The 12074-nt window shown below is 49.0% G+C and overlaps 1 protein-coding gene across 1 annotated transcript in view; it reads right to left on the reverse strand.

Annotated features, from left to right (window-relative positions):
* Positions 1-1873: 1873 nt before the first annotated feature.
* chchd7 (coiled-coil-helix-coiled-coil-helix domain containing 7) overlaps positions 1874-12074 on the reverse strand; it is an 11850-nt gene continuing 1649 nt past the window's right edge. The window contains exons 2-4 of the mRNA XM_072450358.1: positions 8566-8625; positions 3685-3783; positions 1874-2127 (exon numbers count right to left, since the gene is read on the reverse strand). Of these exons, the coding sequence (XP_072306459.1) occupies positions 2023-2127; positions 3685-3783; positions 8566-8619 (258 nt within the window). The 5' untranslated portion in view covers positions 8620-8625 and the 3' untranslated portion in view covers positions 1874-2022. The remainder of the gene's footprint in view (positions 2128-3684; positions 3784-8565; positions 8626-12074) is intronic.

Below are 12074 nucleotides of genomic sequence, written 5' to 3' on the forward strand. Positions count from 1 at the left end.
GAATGATGTTGATGTCGTTCCAGGAGAACAATTTTGTTGCAGTGTTTACAGTGCAATAGTGTTTACAGTGCAATAGTGTTTACAGTGCAATAGTGTTTACAGTGCAATAGTGCTTACAGTGCAATAGTGTTTACAGTGCAATAGTGTTTACAGTGCAATAGTGTTTACAGTGCAATAGTGCTTACAGTGCAATAGTGTTTACAGTGCAATAGTGTTTACAGTGCAATAGTGCTTACAGTGCAATAGTGTTTACAGTGCAATAGTGTTTACAGTGCAATAGTGCTTACAGTGCAATAGTGTTTACAGTGCAATAGTGTTTACAGTGCAATAATAATGTGTTAATAAATGAGCCTTTTATCTGCCTCATTGGATTAGAAGATTTGATTGGTTCAACTGTGTTAATGGTGCAGGAGGTTCCACAACTTTTGGATTTTAAAGTTTAACAGGTCAAATCTTTACATTTGACTTGTGAGAAGTTACAGGTCAGATCTGCAAAGAGGAGACCCCTGTCACACTAACAACTGTTTTCCAATTATTATTTTAATGATACAAATATCAATAATTAAATAAATCTAAGATAGACAAGTTGAAAGTCTAATTTTAATGTCTGTTACATGGGTAATGTTCATGTCAAAAGAACTTTCTGGGCAAAGTAATAACGTCTCCGAGACACGCAGCTGTGAAAAGTGACATTGTGCGACTTTAAAGGCACGAGCTAAACATGAGACACTTACCCGAAAGCGTGACAGCGCTCGACACACGCGTCCATCTGTGCGGGACACGGAGCTGCGGGACACGGAGCTGCGGGACACGGACCTACACGACCCGGGCCTGAGACACGGAGCTGAGACACGGAGCTGCGGGATACGCAGGACACGGACCTGAGGGACACGGAGCTGCGGGACACGCAGGACACGGACCTGAGGGACACGGAGCTGCGGGATACGCAGGACACGGACCTGAGGGACACGGAGCTGCGGGACACGCAGGACACGGACCTGAGGGACACGGAGCTGCGGGACACGCAGGACACGGACCTGAGGGACACGGAGCTGCGGGACACGGAGCTGCGGGACACGGAGCTGCGGGACACGGAGCTGCGGGACACGCAGGACACGGACCTGAGGGACACGGAGCTGCGGGACACGGAGCTGCGGGACACGGAGCTGCGGGACACGCAGGACACGGACCTGAGGGACACGGAGCTGCGGGACACGGAGCTGCGGGACACGGAGCTGCGGGACACGCAGGACACGGACCTGAGGGACACGGAGCTGCGGGAGTTTTCTAAAGTGCTGCAACCAGTGAGACAGCGACGCCTGGTGGTGAGAGGGAGCAGTGCTGGCGCACGCAAAGCTTTAATGTTACAAACGTGACAGAGCAACACAAACCTTAACATGATTTATCACAGAAATATTGCCCAATTCGGTATTAAAAACATACTTGTACTGTAGATGATTCACACAATTTGACTTTAGCTAAGAGTGTGTGATGGAGGTACGATTAGATGATGAAGTTCACTGTAATAAAATAACCACGTGCTAATGGTGATCACGACTGTGTGACTCCTACACTTACAATCATAATAATATTCATAAATATTCTCTCTCTAGAAGCTTCTTTCACATATTTACACCTTTATTTGTTTAAAAAGTCTCAATGTATCAAGAGTTTTCTGCAAGACTGTTGTGCCTGTGTGTGTGTGTGTGTGTGTGTGTGTGTATGTGTGTGTGAGTATTGGAGTATACAGTACATATGTCTGTTGTACAGTTGTGTCCATGAGTTTTCTAGTTCCAACAGAAAAGAGCAATATTTACATCTATCATTTTCTTGTCCCTTTAATAAAATAATAATGATACAAAATTAATGCTTGTGGCTTGCAGCTTTATTCAGAACAAAGAAACACTAATAGTCTTTCAAGTTTATACCAAAAAAGTTCCCAGATACAGTACGGGATATGCAGTACACAGTACGCAGTACGCAGTACGCAGTACGCAGTACGCAGTACGCAGTGCTGTGTGTTCAGTAGGGCTTCCTCCCCAGAGCAGCCAGCATCTCCTGCCGCTCGGCCGCTGTGGGCATCTCAGGTTTGACGCCGTCTCTCCGCCTCTGAATCATGATGTTGTGCTGAGGACAAATACTTTGATTAATACTGTGAAAACATGAGAGGAAATAGATATCACACCTGACTCAAAATGAAGGGGACACAGAAGATCTGAACTTATGATCCTAATCTACAGCGACACCTACACAAACCTCAGAGCGCTCCGTCTGCTCTGTCTGACCCCTCCTCTGTGCAGCTGACCCCTCCTCTGTGCAGCTGACCCCTCCTCTGTGCAGCTGACCCCTCCTCTGTGCAGCTGACCCCTCCTCTGTGCAGCTGACCCCTCCTCTGTGCAGCTGACCCCTCCGTCTGCTCTGTCTGACCCCTCCTCTGTGCTGCTGACCCCTCCTCTGTGCAGCTGACCCCTCCTCTGTGCAGCTGACCCCTCCTCTGTGCAGCTGACCCCTCCGTCTGCTCTGTCTGACCCCTCCTCTGTGCTGCTGACCCCTCCTCTGTGCAGCTGACCCCTCCTCTGTGCAGCTGACCCCTCCTCTGTGCTGCTGACCCCTCCTCTGTGCTGCTGACCCCTCCTCTGTGCAGCTGACCCCTCCTCTGTGCTGCTGACCCCTCCTCTGTGCAGCTGACCCCTCCTCTGTGCTGCTGACCCCTCCTCTGTGCAGCTGACCCCTCCTCTGTGCAGCTGACCCCTCCTCTGTGCTGCTGACCCCTCCTCTGTGCAGCTGACCCCTCCGTCTGCTCTGTCTGACCCCTCCTCTGTGCTGCTGACCCCTCCTCTGTGCAGCTGACCCCTCCTCTGTGCTGCTGACCCCTCCTCTGTGCTGCTGACCCCTCCTCTGTGCTGCTGACCCCTCCTCTGTGCTGCTGACCCCTCCTCTGTGCAGCTGACCCCTCCTCTGTGCTGCTGACCCCTCCTCTGTGCTGCTGACCCCTCCTCTGTGCAGCTGACCCCTCCTCTGTGCTGCTGACCCCTCCTCTGTGCAGCTGACCCCTCCTCTGTGCTGCTGACCCCTCCTCTGTGCTGCTGACCCCTCCTCTGTGCTGCTGACCCCTCCTCTGTGCAGCTGACCCCTCCTCTGTGCTGCTGACCCCTCCTCTGTGCTGCTGACCCCTCCTCTGTGCTGCTGACCCCTCCTCTGTGCAGCTGACCCCTCCTCTGTGCAGCTGACCCCTCCTCTGTGCAGCTGACCCCTCCGTCTGCTCTGTCTGACCCCTCCTCTGTGCTGCTGACCCCTCCTCTGTGCAGCTGACCCCTCCTCTGTGCTGCTGACCCCTCCTCTGTGCAGCTGACCCCTCCTCTGTGCTGCTGACCCCTCCTCTGTGCTGCTGACCCCTCCTCTGTGCAGCTGACCCCTCCTCTGTGCTGCTGACCCCTCCTCTGTGCTGCTGACCCCTCCTCTGTGCAGCTGACCCCTCCTCTGTGCTGCTGACCCCTCCTCTGTGCTGCTGACCCCTCCTCTGTGCAGCTGACCCCTCCTCTGTGCAGCTGACCCCTCCTCAAATTCAAACTGAAATCCATTTCTATTTGTTTTAAGAACAAATTAAACTGTTTAATAGTGGCTTATTAAACGGTTGAATAGTGGCTTCTTTCTGCCGTGTAGTTGCCAGTGTTCCCCTCTTACCCAGTACTTCCTGCAGTTCTTGTAGTTCTGAAAGTACATGCCGCACCTGTCCCGCTCGTAGCCGTGGTGCTCCATACACATCCGAGAGGCGTCAGTTTCCTGGACACAAACACATTAGAGCCATGTTTCCACTGGCCCAGATCCTCAGACGGTTCACTTTAGAGCGCTTTGGGCCGGTTCATGTCAGAGTCCATGTTCAGGTCCTGGTCCGCTACATGAACCGGACCCAAACAGAACTCATGTTTTATTCACAAACACAATCTAAATCATTCCTGAATGAGACTTTCTAATCCTGAGGTCGATCTGAGCCAGTCACAGAAAGACCTGTGTGTGAGGGGCGTGGCTAAAGCTAGTGTGTGTGAGGGGCGTGGCTAAAGCTAGTGTGTGTGAGGGGCGTGGCTAAAGCTAGTGTGTGTGAGGGGCGTGGCTAAAGCTAGTGTGTGTGAGGGCCGTGGCTAAAGCTAGTGTGTGTGAGGGCCGTGGCTAAAGCTAGTGTGTGTGAGGGGCGTGGCTAAAGCTAGAGTGTGTGAGCGGCGTGGCTAAAGCTAGTGTGTGTGAGGGGCGTGGCTAAAGCTAGTGTGTGTGAGGGGCGTGGCTAAAGCTAGAGTGTGTGAGCGGCGTGGCTAAAGCTAGTGTGTGTGAGGGGCGTGGCTAAAGCTAGAGTGTGTGAGCGGCGTGGCTAAAGCTAGTGTGTGTGAGGGCCGTGGCTAAAGTTAGTGTGTGTGTGAGGGGCGTGGCTAAAGCTAGTGTGTGTGAGGGCCGTGGCTAAAGCTAGTGTGTGTGAGGGGCGTGGCTAAAGCTAGTGTGTGTGAGGGGCGTGGCTAAAGCTAGTGTGTGTGAGGGGCGTGGCTAAAGCTAGTGTGTGTGAGGGGCGTGGCTAAAGCTAGAGTGTGTGAGCGGCGTGGCTAAAGCTAGTGTGTGTGAGGGGCGTGGCTAAAGCTAGTGTGTGTGAGGGGCGTGGCTAAAGCTAGTGTGTGTGAGGGGCGTGGCTAAAGCTAGAGTGTGTGAGCGGCGTGGCTAAAGCTAGTGTGTGTGAGGGGCGTGGCTAAAGTTAGTGTGTGTGTGAGGGGCGTGGCTAAAGCTAGTGTGTGTGAGGGCCGTGGCTAAAGCTAGTGTGTGTGAGGGGCGTGGCTAAAGTTAGTGTGTGTGTGAGGGGCGTGGCTAAAGCTAGTGTGTGTGAGGGCCGTGGCTAAAGCTAGTGTGTGTGAGGGGCGTGGCTAAAGCTAGTGTGTGTGAGGGCCGTGGCTAAAGCTAGTGTGTGTGAGGGCCGTGGCTAAAGCTAGAGTGTGTGAGGGGCGTGGCTAAAGCTAGAGTGTGTGAGGGGCGTGGCTAAAGCTAGTGTGTGTGAGGGCCGTGGCTAAAGCTAGTGTGTGTGAGGGCCGTGGCTAAAGCTAGTGTGTGTGAGGGCCGTGGCTAAAGCTAGTGTGTGTGAGGGGCGTGGCTAAAGCTAGTGTGTGTGAGGGGCGTGGCTAAAGCTAGTGTGTGCGAGGGGCGTGGCTAAAGCTAGTGTGTGTGAGGGGCGTGGCTAAAGCTAGTGTGGGTGTGGGGCGTGGCTAAAGCTAGTGTGTGCGAGGGGCGTGGCTAAAGCTAGTGTGTGTGAGGGGCGTGGCTAAAGCTAGTGTGGGTGTGGGGCGTGGCTAAAGCTAGTGTGTGTGAGGGGCGTGGCTAAAGCTAGCGTGTGTGAGGGGAGTGGCTAAAGCTAGTGTGTGTGTGGGGCGTGGCTAAAGCTAGTGTGTGTGAGGGGCGTAGCTAAAGCTAGTGTGTGTGAGGGGCGTGGCTAAAGCTAGTGTGTGTGAGGGGCGTGGCTAAAGCAAGTGTGTGTGAGGGGCGTGGCTAACGCTAGTGTGTGTGAGGGGCGTGGCTAAAGCTAGTGTGTGTGAGGGGCGTAGCTAAAGCTAGTGTGTGTGAGGGGCGTGGCTAAAGCTAGTGCGTGTGAGGGGCGTGGCTAAAGCTAATGTGTGTGAGGGGCGTGGCATTTGAACCTCTCTTTATGTCACGCTAATGCTAATGTCAGACGTTTTATGACCTGGAAATATCAGATTGTGGCTCTTGACAAAGCGAGTGCCGTGCTGCCATAAACAGGAAACAGCTGATGCTAACGCGCTATGCTGGCGTGCTTTGCTAGCTCTATTGTACTTATGGATTTATTATAATATCTGGATAGGGTATGGCTAGCCGCAGCATGTCGCAGACTCCCCCAGTGGCCTCCATTGGTACTGCAGCCAAAGAAATCGTGTGGCCCAGAAAGCTTTTTTTCCCTAAAGCGCAATGTAAGGAAAAACTGCTCGTGTTCGGCTGAAAAAACACCTACAGCACCTAGAGCACGTAGAGCTTTCAAAAATGTCGGATATAGCGACAATTCTTCCCTATTTATGGGTCATTAACTTTTTCTAATTTTAAGATTCTTCAGTTGTCTTTAACCTGTTCCCATCCTCCTGAGGCCGGCGAGCATTTTCTATATCTCAAATATTCTCTTACATCATCACTTTTATTTCCGTGGTCAATACCAGCAAGCCATACATCATTTTAAAGCTTATTTTCTCAACAAAACGAATATGTCATTGATTTACATTGAATTATATGCCCCAAGAAGCAATTACCAATAGTTTGTGAGAAAGTCTCAACTTTTACAAACGCATGTCCTGTTTGCTGTTTGCTCTGTCCGTAAGGAATCATTGAAAAACAATATCCACTTGTATTTTTCCTGAAGTTTTCCCATTTCGAGATATTGTCAAGTAAACAAACTTTTCTTTGTTTCTCGCCGGACGAGAATGCGCTTGTCCAGCGCATTTCTCCGTCCATAACAAATGACCTGCTTGACCTATAAGATAATGTTGGATATCCTTCTTTTCTTCAGACTGTTTCCTACAGAATGAGACCATCCACGATGTTTTCTGTCCACGGGTTTGTTTGCTACAGCCTCCGGAAAAAAAAATGCGCCGCTTGCGACGCACATGGATTAGTCTGTTTACATCTAAATAGCGCGGCATGCTAGTGACGTAGCAGACTTTGATTGACATATTATTCTAGCCAATAAGAATAGCTTTAGAAAGAGGGGCGGGACAAAGGCCTTATTGACACAGAATCTTCTGTATTCTCATGCGTAAGGCTCCGTGAAGGCTGTAAAGAGACAGATTTCTCGGCAGGATTTTGCGGATAACGTTTTCTGATTTTATTAGCCTTTTGGACGTGCATTTTGTTAGATATATGTATTATTATACCAATACAAAAATAAAATAAAAATATTATAATTTGTTTTGTTTTTTTTCACCTCTATATGGGAAATTCATGGGTAAACTCATATTTACACATTTTCACATACATTATTTTTAGCAGTTATAGTAATTGGTAATAGTGGCCTACAAAACATCAAAATGTATGTTTTATGATCATAGAGGAGCTAAAATTGTAATAAAACAGTTTGGCACAGTTGGCACATATTTGGATCACTTGTTCCGAATATACTTTTTGATACAAAAAGGTCAACAGCACCAAAATGCCTGTTCCTAGAGATCTGAAACTTTACACAGTTGTTGTCAACAAGATAAACATCATGTACAGTGAACAGCATAAACACACAATGAAGTATGTCATGCTCAGGACCATTACAAATTGACAATATTCAGGCGAGACTAAAAAAGGATGTTTTGTTTATGTTTGGGCCTCTGTAGTGTAAGTTCTGAAGCCCTGACAGTGTGACATCTGCACATCTGCAGAAACTAGAAGGCCTAAACTTTCTAATGATGCATCACACTCACATGTGGAACATAAGATCCTCTTTTAATAAGCAATGCCATTTGGGTCCAACCATTGTGCACAGGGCGAAAATAGGTGGATGGTAACAGGTTAAAAACGCATTCTAAGCTGTTAGCTTCGGCTACGCTCTAGCGCGCCGCTCTAGCCCAGCTCGTGACCGTCTAGACCAATCAGAGCGCGAGTAGGTGAAGTGAACGGGCTGAGATGCCGTGGATGAGCTCAAATGCCTCGAATAAGCTACAGGAGTAAAACTATGATCTATGAGTTTAATAACTGAACAAATCATCAAACTAATGACCACCACGGATCTGAGGGCCCCTGAGGGCCCCTGAGGGCCGCGGATCTACTGCTCAGAAGCGATGTCTTGAAATTGTCATACCTGAAAAACTAAATCACATAATAAATGCAATGGAAATGGAATGTTTTGCCAGGTATAAACTAATCGATGTTACGTTTCGTGTCCATCAGTGTTTTCTGTATTACACAGACAAGAAACCTAAATACAGACTTAATCATGACTTTAGCATGTTTTGTAGATAAACATGTCATCTGAATACATTTGACATGTTGTAGAATGATATGATTAAAAATCTGTAATTTAAGAAATCAGTGTTAGATCAAACATTCCATGTACTTTAATAAGGACCAGAATTATTTCCATTGACAGTGAAAAAGTTTATTAACTAGACATTTTTTATGGTTTTATATTTTATTTGCGATAAACCACAAAACACTGAATAATAACTCTAAACTATTGAGTCATGACAATAAATAGATTTAATTTTTCCGGTTCAAAATCCTTCAGTTTTCTTAAAACCAGTTGTTTAATATTTGGCTTTATCTCACACTGTGCGCTGCTCTAGTAACTCTCTCTGATTGGTCAGTACGATCACATGGTACGCTAACCGGACACAGACCTACGTCACTTCTGGCCTGCAGTGTCCAAAGAGCTAAAGGCTAAAGGCTAAAGGCTAAAGGCTAACTGGCGACATGCGCTACTGAGCAGCTCTCATTGACTTGAATGGGCGGCCATCTTGGCTGCTGGGGGCTTGGCGATACTAGACTTGTCTGGCCCAGTGGGGCTGTGGCGCTCCAGAGTGAAGCAGTGATGCAGCGTGCACTGACCACGAGACACGGGTTTATGTCTTCACTCCGCAGTTTTCTGTTGTTTTTCTCCATTTGGATCTGGAAAAAGAACAGAAGAGTTTTTAGCACTCAACCTGCACTACACACTATACACTACACACACTATATACACACTACACACACGGCACACTACACACTATACACACTACACACTATACACACTACACACTACACACACGGCACACTACACACACGGCACACTACACACACGGCACACTACACACTAGACTAAGGTTAATAAGACTTTTACCACAACCTAAACTAGTGTGTGTGTCATGGCTGTGCGAGGGCATGTCATGTGTGTGCGTGTCATATGTGTGTGTGTGTCATGTGTGTGTGTGCCATGCGTGTGGGTGCATGTGTGTGCGAGTGTGTGTCATGTGTGTGTGTGCCATGCGTGTGGGTGCATGTGTGTGCGAGTGTGTGTCATGTGTGTGTGTGCCATGCGTGTGGGTGCATGTGTGTGCGGGTGCGTGTCATGTGTGCGTGTGTGTGCGAGTCGTGCGTGTGTATGTCTTGTGTGCGTGTCATGTGCGTGTGTCAGTTGTGTGCGAGTCGTGTGTGTGTGCGTGTCGTGTGCGTGTCATGTGTGTGTGAATGTGTGTCATGCGTGTGCGTGCGCATGTGTGTGTCATGCGTGTGCACATGTGTGTGTGTGCGAGTGCATGTCATGCTTGTGTGTGCATGTGTGTGTGAGTGCGTGTCATACGTGCATGTGTGTGTGAGTGCGTGTCATACGTGCGTGTGTGTGCGTGTCGTGTGTGCATGTGTGTGCAAGTGCGTGTCATATGTGTGTGTGTGCGATTGCGTGTCATGTGTGAGTACGAGTGCGTGTCATGCTTGTGTGTGTGAGTGCGTGTCATGCTTGTGTGTGTGAGTGCGTGTCATATGTGCGTGTCGTGTGTGTGTGCATGTGTGTGCAAGTGCGTGACATATGTGTGTGTGCGATTGCGTGTCATGTGTGCGAGTGTGTGTCATGTGCATGTGTGTGCGAGTCATGTGTGCGTGCGTGTGTGTCGTGTGTGCGAGTATGTGTCATGTATGTGTGCGTGTCGTGTGTGTGTCATGAATGTGTATGCAAGTGGGTGCGAGTGCGTGTCACATGTGCGAGTGCGTGTCATGTGTGTGTGTGTGTGTCATGTGTGCGTGTCATGTGTGTGTGTGTGCGTGTCGTGTGTGTGTGTGCGTGTCATGTGTGTGTGTGCGTGTCATGTGTGTGTGTGCGTGTCATGTGTGTGTGTCATGTTTGTGTGTGAGCGAGTGTGTGTCGTGTCATGAGTGTGTCGTGTCATGAGTGTGCGAGTGCGTGTCATGTGTGTGTCGTGTCATGTGTGTGTCATGTGTGTGTGCCGTGTCATGTGTGTGTCGTGTCATGTGTGTGTCGTGTCATGAGTGTGCGAGTGCGTGTCATGAGTATGTCGTGTCATGAGTGTGCGAGTGCGTGTCATGTGTGTGTCGTGTCATGTGTGTGTCATGTGTGTGTGCGTGTCATGTGTGTGTCGTGTCATGTGTGTGTGTGCGTGTCATGTGTGTGTGTCATGTTTGTGTGTGAGCGAGTGTGTGTCGTGTCATGAGTGTGTCGTGTCATGAGTGTGCGAGTGCGTGTCATGTGTGTGTCGTGTCATGTGTGTGTCATGTGTGTGTGCCGTGTCATGTGTGTGTCGTGTCATGTGTGTGTCGTGTCATGAGTGTGCGAGTGCGTGTCATGAGTATGTCGTGTCATGAGTGTGCGAGTGCGTGTCATGTGTGTGTCGTGTCATGTGTGTGTCATGTGTGTGTGCGTGTCATGTGTGTGTCGTGTCATGTGTGTGTCGTGTCATGAGTGTGCGTGTCATGAGTATGTCGTGTCATGTGTGTGCGAGTGCGTGTCATGTGTGTGTCGTGTCATGGGTGTGTCATGTCATGTGTGTGTGTCATGTGTGTGTCGTGTCATGTATGTGTCATGTGTGTGTCGTGTCATGTGTGTGTCGTGTCATGTGTCGTCATGTGTGTGTCGTGTCACGTGTGAGTCGTGGCATGTGTGTGTCATGTGTGTGTCGTGGCATGTGTGTGTCATGTCATGTGTGTTTCATGTGCGTGTTGTGTCATGTATGTGTCGTGTCATGTGTGTGCCGTGTCATGTGTGTGTCATGTCATGTATGTGTCATGTGTGTGTTTCGTGTCATGTGTGTGTCGTGTCATGTAAGTGTCATGTGTGTGTCGTGTCATGTGTGTGTCATTTGTGTGTCATTTGTTTGTGGTGTCATGTGTGTGTTTCGTGTCATGTGTGTGTTTCGTGTCATGTGTGTGTTTCGTGTCATGTGTGTGTCGTGTCATGTGTGTGTCGTGTCATGTCATGAGTGTGTCGTGTCATGTGTGTGTTTCGTGTCATGTGTGTGTCGTGTCATGTGTGTGTCGTGTCATGTCATGAGTGTGCGAGTGCGTGTCATGTGTGTGTCGTGTCATGTCATGTGCGTATCATGTGTGTGTCATGTGTGTGTGTCATGTATGTGTCCTGTCATGTGTGTGTCGTGTCATGTGTGTCGTGTATGTGTCATGTGTGTGTCATGTATGTGTCAGGTGTGTGTTGTGTCATGTGTGTGTCATGTGTGTGTCGTGTCATGTGTGTTATGTATGTGTTGTGTCATGTATGTGTCATGTGTGTGTCGTATCATGTGTGTGTCGTGGCATGTGTGTGTCATGTCATGTGTGTTTCATGTGTGTGTTGTGTCATGTATGTGTGGTGTGTGTGGTGTGTGTGTGTCGTGTCATGTGTGTGCCGTGTCATGTGTGTGTCGTGTCATATGTGTGTGTCGTGTCATATGTGTGTGTCATGTGTGTGTTTCGTGTCATGTGTGTGTCGTGTCATGTATGTGTCACGTGTGTGTCGTGTCATTTGTGTGCGAGTGCGTGTCGTGTGTGTCATGTCATGTGCGTGTCGTGTGTGTGTCATGTGTGTGTCATGTGTGTGTGCGTGTCATGTGTGTGTTGTGTCATGTGTGTGTCGTGTCATGTGTGTGTTGTGTCATGTGTGTCGTGTCATGTGTGTTGTGTCATGTGTGTGCGAGTCATGTGTGTGTCATGTGTGTGTCATGTCATGTGCGTGTCATGTGCGTGTCGTGTGTGTGTGTGTCGTGTCATGTGTGTGTCATGTATGTGTCCTGTCATGTGTGTCGTGTCATGTGTGTGTCATGTATGTGTCCTGTCATGTGTGTGTCGTGTCATGTATGTGTGTGTCATGTATGTGTCGTGTCATGTCACGTGTGTTTCATGTGTGTGTTGTGTGTGTCGCGTGTGTGTCATTTGTGTGTCGTGTCATGTATGTGTCGTGAGTGTGTCATGTGTGTCATTTGTTTGTGGTGTCATGTGTGTCGAGTCATGTGTCGTGTCATGTGTGTGTCATGTGTGTGTCGTGTCATGTGTGTGTCGTGTCATATGTGTGTGTCGTGTCATGTGTGTGTCGTGTCATGTGTGTGTCGTGTCATGTGTGTGTCGTGTCATGTGTGTCT

This window comes from Eucyclogobius newberryi, unplaced genomic scaffold (assembly GCF_026437365.1).
Source record: "Eucyclogobius newberryi isolate DKJ021-1_F unplaced genomic scaffold, fEucNew1.0.hap1 SCAF_18, whole genome shotgun sequence".
Classification (NCBI taxonomy): Eukaryota; Metazoa; Chordata; class Actinopteri; order Gobiiformes; family Gobiidae; genus Eucyclogobius; species Eucyclogobius newberryi.